Source organism: Vombatus ursinus, unplaced genomic scaffold, assembly GCF_900497805.2.
Source record: "Vombatus ursinus unplaced genomic scaffold, bare-nosed wombat genome assembly UNPS02014168.1, whole genome shotgun sequence".
NCBI classification, from domain to species: domain Eukaryota; kingdom Metazoa; phylum Chordata; class Mammalia; order Diprotodontia; family Vombatidae; genus Vombatus; species Vombatus ursinus.
Genome location: NW_020953946.1, coordinates 2,180,543 through 2,204,671, shown reverse-complemented (window position 1 = coordinate 2,204,671; position 24,129 = coordinate 2,180,543). Strand labels below are relative to the sequence as shown.

At 36.0% G+C, this 24,129-nt stretch overlaps 1 protein-coding gene across 2 annotated transcripts in view; it reads right to left on the bottom strand.

The window, feature by feature from the left end:
- Positions 1-24,129, bottom strand: part of PPP2R3B (protein phosphatase 2 regulatory subunit B''beta) — a 113,095-nt gene that overhangs the window by 14,865 nt on the left and 74,101 nt on the right. Inside the window, exons 9-13 of one of the 2 annotated variants that reach the window (XM_027859459.1) lie at positions 11,191-11,280; positions 10,869-11,044; positions 7,993-8,111; positions 7,810-7,916; positions 6,159-6,217 (exon numbers count right to left, since the gene is read on the bottom strand). In XM_027859459.1, coding sequence (XP_027715260.1) covers positions 6,193-6,217; positions 7,810-7,916; positions 7,993-8,111; positions 10,869-11,044; positions 11,191-11,280 — 517 coding nt within the window. In that variant the 3' untranslated portion in view covers positions 6,159-6,192. The remainder of the gene's footprint in view (positions 1-6,158; positions 6,218-7,809; positions 7,917-7,992; positions 8,112-10,868; positions 11,045-11,190; positions 11,281-24,129) is intronic. The other variant, XM_027859458.1, reaches the window with a different exon arrangement.

Sequence of the window (24,129 nt, the reverse complement as noted above, 5' to 3'; positions counted from 1 at the left end):
TTTTATGGGTTCTTTTTGTTTCCCCTCTCATTTTTAATAGCTCTTCTTCTGTGCTTATTTCAGGTTTGTTGGCTTTCTAATTTTTGTACATAATGCATAATGTGCATAATTTTTGTATATAATATACATAAAGCTTCCAAGGTATCCATTCTTTAGACTTTCCCTTTTAGGCAGTTTCTGCCACTGCTTTGTAGAGTTTGCCTTGTGGATTTCCTTTTTCCACTGGGTTTCACTACCAGAATAATGCCAATTCCTGCAGGTGACAGAGAGGACTCTGCCCCTGGTAGGTCCCTCCCTCAGCCACAGATTATGCAGAGTTACATAGATTCAATTAAAGAGTTATGTACATAATCCTCTTTTTTTCTATTTTGTTAATGTGTTTGTAAAGCTATGATTTTCCCCCTCAGGAATGCTTTAGCTGCATCCAAAAATACGCTGTTTCCTCACTGTCATTTTCTTTTACATAGTTATTACATATTTCTATGATGTGTTCTTTGACCCAATCATTATTTGAGATTTCATTGTTAAGTCTCCATTTAGGTTTATATCTTCTTTTTTTTTGTTTGTTTGTAGTCCTAAAACCAATTGCTATTTATACTGCATTATACTCTGTAAAGGATGTATTAACTATTTCTGCCATTTTATTTTTCATAAAAGTTCCATGTGATGCTTAAAAATATGTAAATATGTATATTTGTTTACTATCCCAGTAAGAAAATTCCATAAATCTTTTAACTCTTAATTTCTCCAGCAATTTTTTTTTATTTCACATTTTCCCTTTTGTTTATCTTTCCATAAGAGGTATCCAAAACTGAGATAGGGATATCGAAGCTTTCTGTCACTGCTGTTTGATTGCCTGTGTCTTTGTAGCTTAGATGTTTCCTTTATCATTTGGATGCTGAAGAATTTAGAGCGAAGTAGCACAGTGGTTAGAGTGCCAGGCCTAGAGTCAGGAGGACCTGAGTTCAAATCTAGCTTCAGTCACTTACTAGCTGTGTAACCCTGGGCAAGTCACTTAACTCTGCTTGCCTCAGTTTCTTCATCTGTAAAATGTGCTGGAGAAGGAAACAGAAAACCATTTCAGTATCTTTGCCAAGAAAACCCCAAATGGGGTCATGAAGATTGTCAAACATGACTGAAATGACTGCTCAGCAACAAGAAGTTTATTACTGATACTGGATAATTGTTCATGGTAGCTTCATCCTTTTTTGAATTCTTTGACGGTTTTGTTTTTGCTGTCAGATAGCACGATTGTAACTCCTGCTTTTTTGATTCATTTGATGTAGAGTAAAAATTTTTTCCATCCCCTCTACTTCATTTTGTCCGTATCTTTGCTTTTTAAATGTTCTTCATGTAAGCAACAGATTGTAGACCTTTTCTCGTACAATCTGGCGCTCTTTTTCATTTTATTGGACTGTTTGAGCTATTCACATTTAAAGATATGAGGTAGATTTATATTTTCTTCCATGTGTCTCTAATTTTTTTTCAAGTTATAATTTCCCCCCCTCTGCTATAAACAGAATACTACATTCCTAAAGTTACTTTACCTTAATATTTTTAAAGGTGGCTCTCTTCCCTGCACCCCTGGATACACCTTGGAGTTTTACTTACTAGTTTCTTTTTCCTCTTCTTTTATATATAATTTTTACTCCCTTTTCCCCCTCTCAATCAAGTAGATTCCCCCCATTTCTCCTCCCCTTTTACTAGTCCTATTCATTAGTTTCCTAAATTTAATTTTTTGTGCCTCTTTCCAAAAATGGATTTTTATCAACTTCATTATCTATCCAGTCTACTCTAGATCCTCATTTTCTGATTCATGACCCCTATAATTATCTGGTCTCTCTCCTTTTTCTGTATTCTTCATGTAATTAAAGTTTCCAAGGTATCCATTCTTTAGACTTTCCCTTTTAGGCAGTTTCTGCCACTGCTTTGTAGAGTTTGCCTTGTGGATTTCCTTTTTCCATTGGGTTTCACTACCAGAATAATGCCAATTCCTGCAGGTGACAGAGAGGACTCTGCCCCTGATAGGTCCCTCCCTCAGCCACGGATTATGCAGTCTACCACTGATCTAAATCTCCCCCCACATTTGCCTCGAGTTCCTGGGTCCATGCTTTCCCACTCCCCCAGGTGCCAACTGCCCCAAGGAATTCCAACTCTCCTCCATTCTGAAGTAGGACTAAAACCCCTAGGCCACATCCAGTGCTAGGTCCCCATGCCCCTTTCACAATACTATGCCTTGTCACCCGTAGGATTATTCATCAATGGAAACCCTTCCCACCATTAAAGTGAGGCATCCTTCTACCTGTCTCTCCCTCGCTCCTTCCCCATCTTCTCCCCTCTAGACCACAAGGGTCACCTTTCCCTCACTGCATGCCCTTGATTTGGCTTTGGCACATCATCCATTCTTCTCTAGCCCTCTGCCTCCTCTTCCCCGCTTCATGCACCCTTCCATGTCGTAATGTAGTCCCACAAAAAAAAAAAGAATTGATTCACCTGTAGGCAGGGTGTTCCCAGGTACTGTCTATAATGTCCTGAGCCTGCCTCTTCACTGTTACCTCCATCGGACTTCTGTCCTTGTGTAAATTTAGAAAGAAGTTTATTACTGGCTGCTCTGCTATCACTCTATTACTGTTCTTGGCTGCTACATTTATTCATTTCTGCATTTCTGCTGTTTGGAGTGTTTGGGAAGCAAATAATCTCTTCAGACCTAGTTTTCTTTAAAAAAATGTTTCATATGTCTCTTTATTATTGAATGTCTACCTTTTTTCATTTATGGTTAAGCTCAGATTTGAAGGGGATGTCACTACAGGCTGCATCCTGAGTTCCATTGCTCTTCCTCAATATTCTGTTCCCTCCTGGATTTTCTACTGGGTGCAGAATAGTCTTGTGTCATTTGAATTTCATTTCCTTGGTCTTTGAAGATATTTCTCCTGGTTGCCTGAAGAACTTATTGTTTCTGAACTGAACTGTTAAATTTAATCATCATATGTCTTGAATTTTGCTGAATTTGCGGGATTTTTTTCTGGCGTTGATCTGTGAATTCTTTCAAGTGATATTTCATTTTCTATGTGTAGGAAGTTCTGGGTAGTAGTATTCTTCTAATATTTCTTGCATTATATGTTGTTAAGATTTTTTCGTCCTGTCATATTTTTGGAGATCTATGATCCTTAGGTTGTCCTCTACACACCCTATCTTTGAGATTAGTATGTTCTGCTTGTAGCATGAGCCTATTTTCTTTTAATGTTATCGGTTTTTGCTTCTCTTCTTCTAGACTGTCCTTTACTTATATAAACTTGCATTACCAATCTATTTTTTCTTTGTTTCTTTGGGTGAATTTGTCATTGAAGATTCCAGTTTTTCTCTTATGCCAATTTTTTGCTATATGGCCATTAAATTCTACTCTGGCCTGGGCAAACTTCCTCAGCCTAGAGCTGAGGGTCTTCATGCATGGCACTGGAAAGGAAAGTGGAGGGAGAGGGGAGTTGTTGTAAACCTGTTTTGGATCCTTGGATCTGCTAGTGCAGCCTCATGGCCAGGAGTGAGGGAAGTAGGGGAGGGGTGCTGAGTGTGAATTCACAGGTTTGTATTGTTTTTTAAAAATTTGGATTCTGGGTGTCCTAGACCCTGGAGACAGCTGAAGTTGCTTTATCTTTGCTTTTATCTTTTCTGTTTTGGAGAGGTTTGAGAGGTCATGGGGATAAGAAAAAAATGTCTAGTTCTTCACCTTGTTGCTCATGTGCCTGGGAAGTCTCCTCCCAACGACCTCTTAATTCCCAAAGCTAATGGCCTCTTCTCAATTATCATTCTTCTTAACTTCTCTCCAGAATCTGACACTAGTGACCACTCTCTCCTAGATATTCTCCAGATTTTCACAACATTGTTCTCCTAGTTCTTCTACCTGCCCAACTATTCCTCAGTCTCCTTTGAGGGTTCAGTGTCCATATCATACTCACAGTGAGTATACACTAAGGCTTTGTCCTGGACCTTTTTATTTTTCCTCACTATACTCTTTCACCTGGCTACCTCATAAGTTTTCATGAATTCAATTTACATCCTATGGAAATGACTGCAAGATATATAACCCAGCCATAGTCTGTCTCTCCTTAGCTCTAGTGCCAAGTCAAGAAGCACTTATTAAACATCTACTATATGCCAAGCACTGTGCTAGGGATAAAAGAAAGGCAAAACAACACTGCTCCCCCCACCCCCTGCAAAGAAAACCCTAAGAACAAAATAGTTCCTATTCTCAAGGAACCCACAATTTAGTACAGGGAGGTAACACGCAAACAATTTTGCAGAAATAAAATATATGCAAAATAAACTATAAAAAATCAATAGAGGAGAGCCACTAGCATAGCATTAAGGAGGATCAGAGAAGGCTTCTTGTGGAATTTTATTTGGGGCTTGAACAAAGCCAGGGAAAGCAGGAGATGAGGAGGAAGAGAATTCCAGGCATAGGAGATAACCCGTGAAAATGCAATGAGGAGATGTGAAGAGGCCAGTGTCACTGGATCAGAGTACATGGTTAGGATTGGACACTTCAAAATGGTCACTGAACTATCTCACACTCAATGGATATACCATCATCCTTTCAGTCACTCACATTCACAACCTTGGATTCTGCCTGACTCTTCACTCTCACCCTACATATCCAATCAGTTCCCAATCTTGTTTCCATTATAATATGTCTGAAGTATCTCCCCTACTTTTCACTCAAAATCTCAACCCTAGTGTAAGTCCTTATCCTTTTTTGCTTATATTATACATTAGCTTAATTGCTGTCTATACTGTAAGTTTTTGCTGACTCTAATCCACACAGCCTCCAAAGTGACTTCTCTAAAGGACAGGTCTTACTCCTTCTAATCCCCTAATTCAGTGAACTCCAGCAGTTACTTATTACCTCCAAGGTCAAATATAAATTCTGTTTGACATTTGAAGTTCCTCACAAACTGGCCCTTCCTATCTTTACAGCCACCTTATACACTATTCCTCTCTATGCATTCCATCGTCATAGTTTTTGAAAAAGATGCTGAAATACTGAGTCTACCTCCTATTTAAACTGTCTCAGCTGTCTTTAAAATCTCCAAAAAAGGAAATTACAATATGGTCTTTTATTAAGAGGTGATTATGACTCAAAACCTGCCCTTCTCCCCCCATTAAATGACTTTCTTAATGCTAAGTATATTATTAAAAATAAGTCATGCTTTCTACATTTGCTTGAAATCTCTTTCCCATTTTATATTACTTAATTTGTCTCAATGTGCTTCATTGTTTTGAATTGTTATTTTAAAGTTTAGGTATACTTTATTGTTGTTAGGGATAAATAGGAGATCAGCTAAAGGGTCAGGAATGCCTTATGACAAAATAATAGATCTATGAATAGTATAGCCACAGCTCATTTTTGTTATCACCCCATTCTGCCTTAAATGCAATTAGCATCAAGAGTTTTGATATAAAGTAGCTATTGTACAGCCAGGGAACCAAATGAGTATTTCTTATATATAGGATTATTCATTGTGGACAATTTGTTATATAGCCAGGTCAGCAATGTTATACTAATGACTTTCTTCTATGGGAACAATTTTGTCATATATAGTAATATAATGGAGATTTGAACCTGTACTTATTCTTTATTTACAGACTGATTAATTAACTCAGAATTTTAACAGTTATTAAGCTATATTGGCTTGACTCTTGGAAGACCCTTGAATGGAATCTCATTAACAATGCTGATAGCTTCAATGAGACATGACAAAGATGCATATATATATCAATCCAAAATACTGCAACACTGAAATACTACTACACTAAACAAACCCTCTACTGTAGTTTATTTTGGGAAAGTTAACCTATTTGAAGCAGGACAGATTCTAAGATTTTTCTGGTTTGAGGTCAGAGATAAAATTACATAGCAAAGAAATATTAAAATAGCTGAACCTGAAGACTCCATAGGAAAACTATCTATGTAAAGCTTTTAGAAGACATTGTTAGGATTATTTTCTGTAGATTCCACAAAGTGGAAAGTTAGTGATCCAGAGATAATGGTGTAATAGTGGACATTAAAAGTTATTATTTCTGGATTCAGGATTATACACTATTTCAGATAACATGCAGACCTAAGTCAGTAAATTTTTCTTTGCCAGCAAACATACCCTTACCTGAGTAATTCCTTACTCTAGACCTTTGTGCAGGCTAGTAGTCAGAGAAGTCAGAATCCCTACAATGGTTACAGAAGGAATGTCAGTGTTTTGCTACTTCAGTACATTATTTTTAAAATAATTCAAAAAAATTTTTAATAATGAATATGAACTTGTTCTTACTTTTTAAAAATGGAAGTAAGAGATATAAAGACTCAACTTCTAATTGTTAAAATTCCTAAATACCAGCATACATATAGAAGTAGAGGGAGGCTTTAGATCTTACTAGTAACCCTTCCCCAACCCTCAATTATTCCCCAATATACAATGGGCTTGGGTTTTTTTTTCCCTTGTCCCTGTACTGTGTACTACAGAGAAGCCTGTTTCTCTCAGGATAAGCCTACATGTCACTTTAATAAATGTTGCTTCTGTTCACCCCTCCTACTTTGGCACAGTGATGGACAAAGATTGATGTACTATTTCTTTGTTTTTTCTAGGAGATGATATGAATCGGTACATGTCCAGGATGGGAGAGAGGTTGGAAGACTCAGCCTGCTCACACAAGGGATAACTGTTCCAAAGATATGTGCCTTTGGCAAATACTAGAGATGACATAGCCTGAGAAGAGCTATGCATATGTTGTCCCCATTTTCAGGAAAAGGTCAACATTTGGTACAGAAGGAAATATAAAAACCTTCAAAAACAATTTCCATATGATATTAAATGAACATACTATTTATTAGAGCAAGTCTATATCATTTGTAGAAATCTTATATATTTTAGATTCAAACTGGAAGATGCTGATGACTTGAATACTGCTCCAACAGGCAAAAACTAAACCTCATGCTTTAGACATTGAAATTCTTCAACTTTTTCTTTTCATTTTATAAACACCAGCACTTCAGAAGCACTACAGACTTATCAAACACAAAAGTGCTTATTACAAAGAGGAATGAGTGGTCTTGAGTGGCAGTTGAAGGAAAATCTATCACAGGGACTCCCTTTAGTACGGATGGTTGGTTGCCTTAAGAAGCAACATTCTTTAAAAGTACTGATTCTTTTAAAAAATCATTTTAATTTGGGCATTCATTAACTATGGCTGAGCTACCAATTTTGTTTCATATAGATCAGAGCATACTAATCTTGCCTATATCAATTAGCAAAAGTAGCCAGAGTGGTTGAAACTGAACTGGGTCAAGAAGAAGAGAAGGCAGCATAGGATGTTACAAAGCAATAAATTGGTTTCTCTAAAGACTAATTTCCTAGGAGAACAACTTCAAGTGCTATGATGCTTTTCTATCAACTTCATATACTAGATACACAGGCATGGAAATACATATATGTACATGTTAGCTGAGTTCCTATATTTAAGAGAAACTAGGAAGGATGAAAATAATGGCTTGGTTAAAATGAATGTAACTTGGAGCTTGGCAAAATACTATAGATTACAATTTTAATTAAAGAGACACATTTATTAAAAGGCTATATTACCTTATTACATTCAACTTGAACATGAGCAAATTTAGAAAAACAGCTTCATCTAAATGGTACTTAACTAAAGTTTACCTGCTTTTTACATACTTTATGCTGCTTTCATTTTAATATATAAGTCCTGAAGAAGTACATTTATCTACTTTACTTCTACTAAAACTCCTTACAACACTGTTCTTACCCATCATTCCATTGATCACCAGCTGCTTCTTCAGCCACTAGAATATCATATTCTTCAGCAGCATATTTCTCCCAGTCAGAGAGTTCTTGGCCTTCACTTTCAGCATCCTAAATAGCACAGACAATTTTAGTATGATACAGACATTTGTATATATGTAACATAACACATTTCCATCGCACTTACCCTAATTACAGAAATCTGATCTTTCTGTTCATGGTCAAGATATTTCTCAATGTTGAAAAACGTATCGAAAAAAACATTTGCTAATTTACATTTCTTTAAATCATGGAGAGTAATCTTTCCTGCAGGAATTTTGAAGAGAGGAGGAAAAAGACATTTATTTATGGCTTAAACCTTTAGAGCAAAAACAGAATTATCATTTACTTATTTTACATACACTGTCATTAAGAAAACTTCATGCATTTTTCTACAGAGCAAGACTTAAACTTTTATTTTCAAATAAGTGTTTTCAAAGATTTCAAGAAAAACTAAATATTGTATCCAAATTAATTATTGGCAACCTTTCTAATAAAGAAATTTCCTTTTAAATGTGCCATCTAAACGACCTGCTTTAATGTACAGCTACAGCAAAGTTTAAATGCTAATACCAAAATATCCTTCTAATGATTGTAACAGCTGAGATTTACATAATGCTTTAAGATCTGCAAAGTACTTTATACACACTACCTCATTTAACCCTCACAATTCTCTAAGGTAGGTACTATCAGGTAGGTAAGGTATTATCACTATTTTATAGCTAAGGATATTGAGGTTCAGACAGGTTAAGCAAGTTGCTCATGGTTACACAGCTAAGGGTCAATTGCATGACCTGGATCTGGAATTTCCTGACTTCAAGTTCTGTACTCCATCACCTACGTGAAATCTTTAAAACTGAAAGGAAAAAATGATTCTTAGCATTTTCAGCATAGTTCTAATCTGTGGTTAGGTGTGTCTTTCAAGTAACAGCTTCATCTAAATGGATATCTATAATGGATAGATAGTCTCAAAACCAGGAAAACCTAGGTTTGACTCCTTCCTCTAATACACAAAAGTTGTGAGACTGGAAAAGTCACAACCTTTCAGTGCTTTAGGCAAAGCTTTAAAACTATAAATTGCAACTAATGACCTGCATTATTAGAGTTTCCTCAAGTAGCAGTATCCTATATCAATAAAAATCACTGATCATACCCATATTTACTCTTATTTGAAAATTTATCTAATTCAGTTCTAGACCAATCTCATTATCCAAGCGTAGCACTCGCCCAGGATATTCATCTATACACTCACCAGTTTTGAGGTACCAACTCAGCGAGTTCCTATGAAGTAGTATGTTATAGTTTTTCCAATATACCCTTTTCATTCCTCTTGCTTTTCCCATATGGATAGTTAGGTCAATCTTTTGTATTGCTGTGGATTTACCTAATGTAGCTTTATAGCAATTTAGAACTTGTAATTAGTACAATGCCATGTACTTCTCCAAAGAGGAAAAATTTAGAGAACCTCCCAACAATAGGGGATTTTTTCACCTGGATTTAAATTATATCAACTCTAAGAAAAAAGTTTTTTACACCCATTGTCCTACTGTAAAATGTACTGTAAAACAGAGATAATAACAATCCTGTGAGAATCAAATGAGATAACATTTGTAAAGTGCTTAGCGCAAGGCCTAGCACACAAGTACTTAATACTTATTTCTTTCTTTCCTTCCTCCTCTTGTACATTTCCTGGTGATTATTTAGGAGAGAGACAGGCATCAAAACTGATTTCATTGGTACAGGTAACTACCAGGGTAAGCAAACTCCCTCTACTTCTTTCTCTGCAAATACAGTCTTGGAAAGCTGCCTTACTCTCAAAGTTATCAGTGAAAAATCTTTATAAACCTAAAGAATGACTGCATATTTAGTCCCAAGATAGCAGATTAGTGGCAAACTGGAACAATTATATAAAATATCCATAATATTTGATAGTTTATGTTTAAGACAAAATTGTTAGCTAGTTTTTTCAAATCTTTTTGAGAGGTTTATATTACATGACTATATTTAGTTTTTAACTATAAAAATAATAGAAAGTTTGGCTAGTTCTTTCTAAAACAGATATGTGAAGGTGGAAGATAGACTTTTTTTCTCTTTCAAAGCTGGCTTCCCAACCTCTTAGCCTCATCCTCATCCTTATCCTGTCTCCTGTCTCCGTTTCTGAACTTTCTAGGTTCCTGGAAACAATAGTTATTTTAAATACTTTCTTAGGTTCCAAGTTGCTTAGACCTGTCAGGGTGTACCCCAAATTTTAATAAGACTTTTATTTGCTATGTCATTACTGCAGTGTGCCAGCTATAAGATTAAGAGACCAAAGGATCTTTAAAGTTTAAATGCCTCCCAATGAGATTTAGGCAGTCATTTGCAGGAAAGAACAGCTGTTCATCCACCCCAGGCTTAAAATAGTCAGCTGTGGTTATAAAAGCACTCTTTCCTGAGTACTCCTTTGGAACCATGGCATTTTCTAGGAGGCTGGGCCTGCCCACTTGGACCTTGCAGGGCCATCTCCTTTACCTACTTATGCCCCATTTTCAAATTCCAAGGGTAATTTTGTGATCTGTTATTTCCATGTCAATCAATCAGAAAACAGTTATCAAACAGGTGCCAGGCATTAGGACTGGAGATGCAAGGACAGAATGAAAAGGTTCCTGCCAATAGGAGTTTTGATTCTTTTTAGAAAGAAAGCAATTATATGGGTAAAGAAAGTATGTACAAACAGTAATGGGGGAGGAAGGGCTGATCTAGGGCTGGGAAAGGGATGAAGAATGACTTCATGTAGAAAGTGGCATGCTGTTGTAAGCTGAATTCTGAAGGAAATGAGGCACTCTATGAAGTGGAGGTAAGGAGGAGTAACACAAGTGATTATATAACTTATTTTAGCTGAGTTCTTATTTGAGTCTATGCTTATGGATAAGCCATGAATTTATGAACTTTCTGGCAATAGTAAGGCATTATCCTTGTGTATAGCTGCCAAACAAAGGATGTGACAACTCTAAAATTAATGAGGATACAGGAAGATAACACTACCTTCACGTTGTGGTTTCACAAGATCTAACATCTGACAAAGACAATCTTCAAATGGTAGAGGCTCAATAGCCATATTATCCAGTTTTTGGCACTGTTCTTCATAGAAATATTCCAGCTCATACATTGATAATGCTCCATCTCCATCAAGATCCATGCAGCGGAACCAATATTCAATACTGAAATTATAGACATGTTAATGGTAAAGAAGATGGTCTTCCCCAAACACTATAAAAAGCAAGTAACCAAATGGCTATCAATTATCCACAAAACAAATCATACAGAATATATCTTTTAAATATATCACAAAATAAAAATAAAATACCTGGTTGGAGTTTTTTTGTCTTCTTCAGATATCAAAAACCAGACAAAATCAGCATAGCTTATTTTTCCTTCTTTCTGTACTTTTCTGCCCCTTTAATTCAGTGAAATAATCAAGAGGAAAAAGATAATAAGATGTAAGAAAAAACACCTAACACTTCAAATAGCATTAGCTGAAATCATTACCTAGTCCTATTATTGTTATTCTGTATTTTACAAAACTCCTAAAGATACAACCCTAAAACCTAGGTAAAGGACAAATTTCTAGTTGATTCCTAAATATGTGCCATACTCTCAAATTTTGGAAAGTGTGTTAAGGTAAGAAGAATTACCTCATTTCTCTTCCATATTATTCAAAGTAAAATTTAACACAGCTGACTATGCTGGGTTTGAATGCTTCAGTTTTTGGCTGATTTAAACTGTCCCATATACAATTATACGTTATGTGTGTGGGTATTTCACCCCTCCCCAAACAAACACATCCTAAGAGTCTTGTCATTTAAACGCTCCCAATTTAAGCAAGACCGCTAATTTTTTATAGATGTTGGCTTTGACAATATGCAGTTTTATATATGTTTGAAGTGGCAAACCACAAGATGAAGCGATGGAAGTGAAGCAGTAAAAAATCTAAGCTCAGGATACTTGATTGACTGAGTTTATTTATTTCCTTTTAAATTTTTATCCAAGCATTTGATTCCACTTGCCAAAGGAGAACTTAAATAACCCAGAAAGCTCCATTTTTTTCTCTAAAAATTTTGTCCCTTTCTCTGTCCCTGCTGACCTAACTTTGCCCTTTTCTTGAGTTCTTGGTTCCTATTTTCAGTTGCTCATGCCCTATATCCACTGATCCTTCTGTCCCCTTTGAAATAATAATGTAAATCATTCAAGCTTTGTTACATCAAGGTTTTTTTTTTAAACTGAAGAATTAAGTGGGCACAAGTACACAAAAACATTAAAAATACCGTATCATTACTAGAAAGAACAAGACATTTGTACTCTTTCCTGATATTTTTCTAAATATTTCTCTCCTCTACCTTCTTTTCCTACCCCACACCCAACAGAATGCAGATGACAAATTAATTTGTATACCCAGTTCCAATTTTGTCTTTAAATTTGAGTCCTACATTTTCAACTGCCTTCTAGAAATCTTGACCTGGATGTCGCAAACTGAACATCTTAATCTCAAAACTTAACCCTCTTTCTAAGTGCCCTGTTACTGTTAATGGCATTACCATCCTCCTCCTCAATCACAACTGAAACCCCCTTCATTTTAACTCTTCCCTCCTTCCCTTTTCACATCCAGTCAATGGTCAAGGTCTATTAATTCTACCTCCACAACATTTTTTTCTATATGTCCCTTTCTATCCATTCACAAAACTAAACTAGTCCTTCATTAAATCAAACCTTGACTATTTTATTTGCCTCCAATACTTCTCTCTGATACGTTCTCCACACAGCTGTCAAAATAATCCTTTTAAAGCACAGATTGTTATTGTTGCTGTCCAGACATTCAGCCACAACCAATTCTTTGTGACTCCATGGACCACAGCAGACCAATACTGTCTATGGGGTTTTCTTGGCAAAAATATTGGAGAGGTTTGCCATTTCCTTCTCCAATGGATTAAGGCAAACAGAGGTTATGTGACTTGCCCAGGGTCACATAACTTGTAAGTGTCTGGGAAAGAGATGAACTTAGGTCTTCTCGACTCTAGGTCTAGCACTCCATCCACTAAGCCAGCTAGCTGCCCCAATTAGATCATATCATTCCCCTACTCAAAAATCTTTAGTGGCTCTCTATGTCCTTTAGCATAAAATGCAAGCTCTCCTACTTGCTATTTAAGACCAACTATAATGTGACTCCAACCTACCTTTCCAGTTAATTTCACATTATACCCATTCACACATTTGAAATGCTGGCTTTCCCCTATCCCTGTCTTATCTTCTACTTAATGCAGCCCTGCAGATCATCCCACTGGCTTCATCTTTGCCTGTTGGAATTATTCTCTTCCTTCAAGTGCTAACTCTTCCTAAAGCTTGCCTTAATCAACAACTCAAAGCATTTTTTTTCTTTTCAAAATGACCTGGAACATTTACCTGGATCTCTATTTTCCCTTTTCATGTTCTACCTTATATTATACACATTTGCTCAAGGACAGTGGTAGTGCAGTTTTTTATTTTTATATTCCTGGTGCCTTACATATAGAAGACAGTTAATAAATGTCAAACTGAATTTAGACAGAAAACATTTGATTTCCACTTTAAAATGTAGATTTTGTGCATTTGAAAGATAACCTATAATGGAGATTTCCAGGTAAGATGGTTACTAATAGCTCATCGACATAAGCCCTAGTGAATATTTGAAAAGAATCTAAATAAACCAAGGATTTAATTAAAGTTAACAAAACTAAAAAACTGTAAAGAATCAGAAGTAAATGCTTTCATCCAGAACTGAACAAAAGATGGCCAGAAGCTGACAGACGCAAGTAGAGGGATCTCACCATGGAACACAACACAAGTATAGGTAAATGTGGAAGCCCGTGGAAGTGAGGAAGGGGGTAGGGAGTTGTCCTAGGGAAGCCAGCTCAAACTCAGGTAAACCACCTAGTAGTTGGTAGAGGCAGGAGAGGAGGTGCATTAGGGAGGCCAGTATAAACTCCCTCATACAAAAGGGGAAAACCTTGCCGAAGTAGTGGATGCCCTAAAAAATAGAATGAAGCAAACAGAACTCAATGACTCAATGTGACAACAAGAAATATCTGAACAAAGTCAAAATAATGAAAAAAAAAAGAAAAAAAAATATAAGGTATCTACTATTAAAAACAACTGGCCAGGAAAGCAAGTCAGGAAGAAAGAGTTTAACAATCATCAGACTTCCTGAAAACCACGACCAAATAAAAAATCTGGATACCTTATTTAAGAAATCACAAAATAAAACTGCCCAGATCTATTAAAAGCAGAGAGTAATGTGAAAAGTGAAAGAATCTACCAATCCCTTCCTGAAACTCCAAAATGAAAACATCAGAGCCAAAATCCAGAACTTCTTAAAAAAATACTTTAGACAGAAAAAAAAGTGTAATTACCAAGGAACTATGATTATACAAGACTTTTCTGCAATTACTATAAAGGGGAGAAAAATCTTGGAAAGAATGCAATTTTTAAAAAGGCTTACAACCAAGTATAACCCACCCTAAAAGACTGAGTATAATCTTATGGGGGGGGAAAATGGACCTTTAATAGAGCAGGGACTTTCAAGAATTTCAGATAAAAAGACCTGAGTTGAGCAGAAATGTCAAGGTTTCCTGATGAAAAGACAAGAGCTGGGAATGCAGAAGTGAAGACAAAACCAGAAAGATTTAAGCAACTAGAAAGGGTTATGTGATATTGAAATGTTTACTAAGAGGAAGAAAAGAGACAAATCTCCATTCAGAATTCCATTATCATTAAGTGTCACAGAAGGAGAGTTAAGAGAGACATAAGGCTAGGGCAAGGTTAGGGAAAGTGCAGCCTTGAGGTCACATGTGGCCTTCTAGGTGCTTGGGTGCAGCCTTTTGACTGAGTCCAAGTTTTACAGAACAAATCTTTTTGTTAAGAGGATTTGTTCTGTGAAGTTTGGATTCAGTCAAAGGGCCATACTTGAGGACCTAGAGGGCCACATGTGGCTGAAGGTTCTCCACCCCTGGGGTAGGGTATGGTTTTAAGAAGGAGATAAAATCATGAAGTAGGGAGGAAGAATGGACAATGAACTTTTACTTGAGCTGTACAAAGGAGTACTGAACACATACATATGCAGATTTTGGTATAGAAACATATCTGGCTCCACCCCAATAAGTGAGGACTAATTTAATACTTAAGAATTACTGGGTCAAAGAAGAAATCTTAGAGATAGTACTTAATTTTATGAAAGGAAAACAGATAACATCAAACTTTTGGGATGGAGCCAAAGTAGCCCTTAGGAGAAAATTTATATCTCTAAACACTAATAAAAACAAAGAATAGATCACTGAATATAACATTCAACTAAAAAACTATAACACAAAATCTCAAGACAAAAATAAAAATTCTGAAAATCAAAGAAGACATTAATAAAACTGGGAGCTGTTTTGGTTGGTTAAAAAAAACCACAACAACAAAGCAGATTAACTGTAAGCTAACAGAATTTTAAGAGGGAGGAAAATTAAATTGTCAGGATCAAAAATGAAAAAAAAAATAACAACAAATGAAGAAAAAATAAAGGTAATTATTTAATAGAAATAATTTTGCCTCTATACAGTCCAACAAAACTGGTATATAAGATGAATGAATATTTATAAAAATACAGAATACCTAGTTGAAAAGAATAAGAAGTAAAGAATTGAATTAAACTCAATATCAGAAGGAGTTGAACTTAAATGAACTCCCAAAAGAAAAAACCCCAGGATTTACAAATGAATTCTATTAAATATTCAATAAGAATTAATTTGAAAGAGTTTTACAGATATATGTGTGTGTATATAAGTAAACATAAATACATATAAGTGTGTATGTATATGTATGTATATTTATACAACACATAGAAACAGTTCTCTAAAGAAGAATTGCGAAGTATTAACAACCATATGAAAGAACGCTCCAAATCACTAATAGTAAGAGATATGCAAATCAAAATGACCCTCACACCCTGAAAATTGGCAAAAATGACAAAAGATGGCAATAGAAGGAGTTGTGGGAAGACAGGCACACTGGTGCATTGTTGATGTATCTGTGAATTTATACAACCATTATGGAATCTAAGGTAGAATTATACAAATAAAGTGCCTAAAATGTCTCCACTCTTTTCAATGTTCCTTAAACATGATACCCCTATCTCCTAATTCTGATCATTTTCATGGGCTATTCCCCATGCCTGAAATGCTATACTCATCATCTCTACCTTCTGATTTCCCTGGCTTCCTTCAGGTTCCAGCTAAAATCCTACCTTCTACTGGAAGTTTTTCCTGATCTCTCTTAATTCTAACCTCCCCCAAATGAATTATTTCCTATTCATCCTGTACATAGCTTGTTTGTATGTTGTCTCTCCCATTAGATTGCGAGCTACCCAAAAGCAGAGACTATCCCAGCACTTAGCATAATGCCTGGTACATAGTAGGTACTTAATAAATGTTTACTGACTAACTTTTGATCCAGAGATTACATTATTGGGGCTTACACCCAAAGAGGCCATTGAAAAGAAGAAAATCCCATATACTCCAAAAATATTTATAGCAGCACTTTTTGTGATAGCAAAGAAATGGAAACAAAGTAGATGCCCACCAATTAGAGAATGGCTAAATGTGGTACGTATTAATTTAATAGAATGTTATTGTGCATGAAAGTAATGCAGCATAGAGAGCCAAGAAAATAATATGCACAATGATGACAAGGTAAACAGAAAGAACACACACACACACACACACACACGCACACAAGAAAAGTAAAAGTTACAAAATTATAACCTTGTTTGTTTTTTTTTTTTTTAAAGGCAATTGGGGTTAAGTGACTTGCCCAGGGTCACACAGAGCTAGTAAGTGTCAAGTGTTTGTTTAGTCTGAGGCCACATTTGAACTCAGGTCCTCCTGACTTCAGGACCAGTGCTCTATCCACTCTGCCACCTAGCTGCCCCATAAGGTTGCAAAAATAGTGAATAAAATACTAGCAAAGATACGTAATATATTAAAAAGATTAAATACTATAACAAGGTTGGATTTATTCCAGGAATCCTGAGTTGAATCAATATTTTAAAAAACTATAAATATAAAACATTTTAATAATAAAAACAAAATTACACAATTATAAATTAAATAAAAGCTTCTGACAAGATTCAGTGGTGTTTCTGGTTAAAAAATGCAAAAACATAAGAATAAACCAATCTTTCCTTTTCATGATAAACAGCATCTATCTCAAACAAAAGCTAATATTATTTATAATTGAAACACACCAGCGATTTCTCCAATGACATGAAAAAAAGCAAGGGTTTCAACTGTCACCATTTTTTTTAAATAGTGCAAAAGGGGTTCTAAACCTTTTTTTGTGTTCTTATAAATGTGACTCACTTCTCTATATATTGGAGAAATGAGGTCTTTATCAGAGATACTTACTAGAAAGATTGCTTTCCAGCTTTCTGCTTTCCTTCTAATCTTGGTTGCATGGGTTCTGTTTGTGCAAACCCTTTTTAATTTGATATAATTAAAACTATCTATTTTATATTTTATAATGCTCTCTGTTATTTGGTCACGAATTCTTCCCTTCTCCGTATATCAGACAGGTAAACTATTCCTTGCTCTCCTAATTTGCTTATGGAATCACTCTTTATGTCTAAATCATGTACTCATTTTGACCTTATCTTGGTATACAGTGTAAGATGTTGCTAAACCTTTTTTTTTTGTGTTATGGATCCCTTTGGCAATCTGGTGAAACCTATGTATCCCTTCTCAGAATGTTATTAGATGCATTATAAAAAAAAAAACAGGGTTACATAGGTAATCAATTGAATGAAGTTACTAAAACACTGACCAGGTTAAAAAACCTTGATATACTGCTTAACCATAGCAATTAGACAAGAAGAGGAAATTGAGGTAATAAGTATAAGCAAAAAGGAAATTAAAATTATTGCTTTTTCAGATATGATAATTTACATGGAAGAATACAGAAATTCAACTAAAATTAAATGAAACAACAGCATCAGAAAAGTAGTGGAATATAACAAATCCACATAAATATATTCTATATATTTACAACGAAATTCAGCAAGAAGAGAAATTTAATTCAAAATGAGAATGTATAAAATATTTAGTTCCAATATACACAGAAACTATATGAATATAACTATAAAACACTCTTTACAGAAACAGAGATAAATAGAGATACTGTCATGTTACAATGATCCAATGTAATAAAAAAAATTATCTAAATGACTATACCTATTTAGTGCCATACCAATCAAACTCACAAAGGGTTGCTTTATAAAGCTAGGAAAAACAAAACAAAACAAAACAATGAAAGTGAGCTGAAAGAACCAAAGGTCCAAAATGTCAGTCAATAAACATTTTTTAAAGCATGTATCATATACCAGGCTGAAGACATGAAGAAAGATAAAAGAGAGCTCCTGATTTCAAGGTGCTTACAGTCTAATGGAGGAGACAACAAGCAAACAACTATGTACAAATAATACCAGATCGTGAAAGGCTTCTAGTATTAGGACGGGATTTTAGGTGGGACTTGAAAGAAGCCAGGGAAACCAGAAGGGGGAGTTAAGGAGGAAGAGAATTCCAGGCATGAGAGACAATCAGTAAAAATGCCTGGAGTCAAGAAATGGAGTGTCTTGTGTAAGGACACTTGATAGTAAGGAGGCAAACATCACTGATTCCCAAAGTATGACATCAGGATTAAGGTTTAAGAAAATTGGAAAGGTAGGACTGGGACAGTTTGAATACTAAAGAGAGTATTTTATATTTCAGAGGTGATAGGGAGCCATAGTCAGACTTGTACTTTGATACAGTGGAGGATGTACTGGTATGGGGAGAAACTTGAGGTAGGGGATCAAACAGCAGACTTTTGAATGAGTTAAGGCATGAGGTGATAAGAGCATGCAACCGAGTCAGAAGAGAGCAGGGGGCATATGTGAGAGATGTAAAAAAGGCAGAATCGATGGGACTTAGTAACAAATTAGATAGGGGAAGGGGGAGTTGGTGAGTGAAAGTAAGGAGTCAAGGATGATACAGTGAGCCTGGGTGTGATGGGGAGGATAGTGGTACTCTTGATAAGAAGGGAAAGTTTAACAGGAAAGATAATGAATCCATTTTTAAACATGTTAAAATGTTTATGAGACATCCAAGGAAAGATGTATAATAGACAGCTGGAGATGTGAGACTGGAGGGCAGGAGAGGGACTAGAGCCAGAGAAGAAGATCTGAGGGTCATTTGCATAGAAATAATTGAATTTTTGGGAACTGATTGGATCATCAGGTGAAATAGTATAAAGGGAGAAAAAAAAGAGGGCCCAGGACACAGCCTTGTGGAACACCCATGGATAGTAGGCATTGGCATGGATGAAGATCCAGAAAAAGAGCCTACAAAGTAGCAGTCAGATAGGTAGGAAAAAACAGTGTAAAGAAAACCTAAAGAGGAGAAGTGGATAATAGTGTCAAAGCTGCAAAGAGGTGAAGAAGGATAAGGGTTGAGAAAAGGTCATTGGATTTGGCAATTAAGAAGTCATTAATAACTTTGGACAAAGCAGTTCTGGTTGAATGATGTGGCTGGAAGCCAGACTGTAGAGACTTAAGAAGACAGTGAGAGGAAAAGAAGTGGAGGCATCAGTTGTAAATGGTGTTCTCAAAGAGCTTAGCCACAAAAAGAGAGATACAGGACAAAAGTTAGGGAGTATGGATGAGGTAAGTGAGAGTTTTGTTGGTTTTTTTTGTTTGTTTGTTTTTGCTAGGCAAAAACAGGTTAAGTGACCTGCCCAGGGTCACACAGCTAGTGTCAAGTGTCTGAGGCCGAATTTGAACTCAAGTCCTTTTGACTCCAGGGTTGGTGCTCCATGCACTGCGTCACCTAGCTGCCCCTAAGTGAGAGTTTTTTGAGCATTAGGGAGACAGTCATGCATTTAGGGAGTAGGGAAGCAGACAAAAGAAAAGGAGAGAATTCAGAGAATGGGTAAGATAGAACAGTATTCTGTTGGAGAAGACAGGATGAAATGGGACCACTTGTGCTGTAGTGGGGTTTGCCTTGCCAAGGGCACCCTCTTCATGTGAAAAAGGGGTGAAAATGGAGATAATGGCAGAGAGATTCTGAGACATGTGAGTTGAGGAGAAGAGAAGAGGAAATTCTCAGAGAATAGACTTAATTTTTTTCAGTGAAGTATGAGGCAAATTTCTCAGCTGAGAGGATGGTGGCAGAGGAGTTGTGGGAGGTTTGAGGGGTGAAGAGTTTGGAAAAGTCTCTTAGTGAGTGGGATAGTCCATTAAGAAGGTGTGAAAGGATTGCCTTGCTAGAGTGAAGGCCACTGAGTAAATTTGTAGTGTACCTCATCTGCCTGGTTTTGTGATTTTCTCCAGCTTTGTTCAACAGCATGTAAGAACAAAGTCAGTAGATGTTGGGAAAAGTGCGGATAGAGAAGCATTTATATAGTGCCTACTAAGCGGCAGGCATTATGGTAAGTTTCTTCCCCTCAAATTTTATCTCATGTGATCTCTACAACAACTTTATGAGGTAGGTGCTATCATTACCCTCATTTTACAGATAAGGAAACTAAGGAAAACACGTTAGGTCACTTGCCTGGGATCACATCATTAGTAAGTGTCTAAGGCTGAATTTTAATTCAGTTCTTTCTGACTCCAGGCCCAGCACACTACCCACTGAATCACCTGCTGCCTCTTGGTAGTAAGTGAATTATCAAGTGAAAAAAAATGTGAAGGAAAGAGGACTAGCAGTACCAGATCTCAAAGTAGACTACAAAGCAGTAAACCTCAAAACCATTCAGTATTTTTGAAAAAATCTAAACACTAATCAATAAGAGAGAAAAAACAAATCCATGACTTGGGAATATAACTAAAATTAGGAGAGAAAAAAACAACCAAGCAGAAAAGTAAGAATTCTGAAAATCAAAGAGGAGATAAAGAAAACTGAAAATAAAAAACAAAATGATAAATAAAACTAGGAACATTTTTGGGGGGGAGGGACTAATAAAATTATTTTCCTCCAAACATGTCAACAAAACAGACTTAAGGAAATGGATGACTATTACAAAAACACAAAATATCCAAATAAACAGAAAAGAAAAAGAATTTTAAGGACTCAATCTCAGAAAAAGTATAAGACATAAAAGAACTCAGAGGAAAAAACCCACAAGAACCAGACATATTTACTAATTACTTCTATTGAAAAGTTAAAAACCAATTAATTCCAACATTAAATAAATCATTTGCAAAAACGGGAAAAGGATTCTGACAATATCCTTCAATGAAACAAATATGATCTTGATGCTAAAAATAGGGAGAGAGAAAATTGAGGAAGAAAACTATCGCTCTCTAATGAACACTGATACAAAATTATTGAAAAAATATTGAAGGAGTTACAACATATTAAAACGATAAATACTACAACATGTTGTATTTATGCTAGGAATGCAGAACTGATTTAGCATTAGCAAAGTTATAAATATAATAAGCAATACGGATGACAAAAATAAGATAAATCTCAAGATTTTCTCAATAGATGGAGAAAAAATCCTTTGACAAAATGCCACACCTTTTGTATGTTAAAAACATTAAAAATTATAGGACAATTCTTTAATATGATAAAGAATATCTAAAACCAATCAGTAATTAACATTAACTATAATGAAGAAATATTAGAGGTTTTTCTAATAAGAACAGAGGTAAAGTAAGGAAGTACTGTCACCACTAATATTTGATAAAGTTGTAGAAATGCCAGCTATAACAATAAGACAAGAAAATTAAATTTAGGGAATAAATGAAGAAGAAACATCATTATCATTTTCTAGAGATGATATGGTTTAGAGAACTCTAGAGAGACAACTAAAAATGATTTGAAACATCTGATAATTTCATTAATTAGCAGGATAAATCCATCCTAATAGCATCAATAAAACTCAATAGGAAGAGATACAGAAAAAAATTCCATTCAAAATAATTACAGAATGTCAAAAAAACAAAACAATCTGAAAGGCTAGCTAGTAAGACACACAGAGGAACTATATGATTATAACTGAAAAATGCTTTTAAAGAAATACACCTAAATAACTGAAGCAATACTGTCATATGAGTAACACTACCCCATACTTGCTAGGCTAGTATTTTCCTTAAATGGTAACGAAACTGCCCTTGACACTCAATTGTTCAGGAAACTTCAGCTTACACTACTGACATAGATTCTTGTCTGCCTTAGTACAAGAGTCCTTTTAGGCCTAACATACACCGCTGACTAATGCACACCTAGGGCAAATGTGAAGGCAGTGAAGCTATGCTTGTCTGAACCAATGACATATTTGTGCTGAATATTCCTTCCTTGTTATAAAGCACACCTCTTTTTGTGGACTGCTAGACTTTCTACAGGTATCTCATTTTGTTCCAATCCCAAACCTGCACCACTGAATTGGTTTGGGTCAGATATGGCCTACAACATTTGCTCTTAATGGCCAGGATTAGATTGGATTGACCTCCATGAAGTTGGGGAAGGGTGATGGGGAGAGTTAAGCCCCAAGTGGTCACAGGCACTGATACAGAAGTTCTGCACTATGTGGCATTGATGTCTCTGGCAGTGCTTTTAATGGTGTCTGGCACATATTGCGATGCGGGATTATAGAGTAAATTCTTTGTGAGCATTTGGAGATTAGAGATGTGGGTCTCGGAATGAATTGTGAGTCCTTAATAATCATGACCTAAACACGATAAATGTTGTAAACAGTCATATGCTAAATTTGCACAACTTTTGTATTTGGGGGTGACAGTGATTTCTAGTCACACCAGCTGTGGTAGGGCATGGATCTCTAAAGAATGTAATTTGGGTACTGTTTAAGAATTATAACTGAATGAACTACTTGGGACTTTTTATATGATATTTTATGAATGTATATGAATATATTTTAAGAATCAATAAATATTTATTAAGCATTATATTATGTCATGCACAAAAAGTATTTATTAAGTTCCAGGAACTCTGCTTGGCACTGGAGACAAAGAAAAAGAATGAAATAATCACTCCTCACAAGGAGCTTATATTTGAATGGGGAAGATAACAAGTACATATATAAATACATACAGACTAACTAAAGAGAACAAATGCAAATAAATAGAAAGTAGTTTGGGAGCAAGGGCACCAGCAGTTGAGGTGAAGGGTAGGAGAAGGGTCGAGAGATCAGGACAGGTTTCATGTTGAAGGTGGTACTTGAACTGTGTCTTGAAGGAAGAGAGAAATTCTATAAGATAGAGGTAAGGAGAGAGATGCATTTCGGGCAGTTAGTACAATGGCACAAAGATGGAAACTATGTCAGATAAAGAGAGGCCAGTTTGTCTGGACTGCAGAGTTTCAAGAATGGGAATAATGTACAATGAATGTAGAAAGATGGGTTTGGGTCAAATTAAGTTCTTTAAAAGCAAAATAGAAGAATTTATACTTTATTCTAGAGGCAACAGGAAGGCACTATAACGTATTAAGTAGGGAATTGACATGGTCATGCCTATTCTTATGGAAAATCATTTTGGCATCTGTGTGGAGGACTGACATGAGTGGGGAAGAACAAAGCAGGGACACTAATTAGGAGGTCACTGCAATAATTTAAGCAATGAGGACCTGAAGCATGGCAGAAGCTACATGAGTGGAAAGGTGAGAGATTTTATGGGAAAAAATATGACAGGATCTGGTAACTGATTACGTTAAGAGTGAGGAGCCAGGAATAAAGCTAAAGCTTACAAACCTGAGACTGGAAAGCCAAGGTAAATTTGGAAGAGGGGAAAGTACTTGAAAGGACAGTGCTTACAGTGCCCAGCACCCCTTTCCAAAATCTGCGATGTGGATAAATTTGACAAACGCATGCTAGTTTATTGGCTGAGGACAGAAGGGCTGTCTCAACTTAAAACAACAGTCAATTCCCACTATTGCTCTGGAACTGTGAACTGTAACTGTAATGCTTTTTCTGACTGGAAAAAGTGAAAACTGGTTTGAGGGCTTTAAGGAATAGTCCACAGACCCCATGTGTTCTCCTCCACCCTCACAGAAATAACAGCTTTTCCTACATGGCAACTACAGCACATGTTCTACCTATTCTGTTTTGTGTCTCCCCAAGCATATGGGGGTGAAAAGGGATACTGAGATGGATATTACTATGAATTTTAATGCCTGACTGCAGCACAAGAGAGTAGTGCTCGGGCACCGAGGCATACCTGGCCCTAACACAAGGGGACAACAGA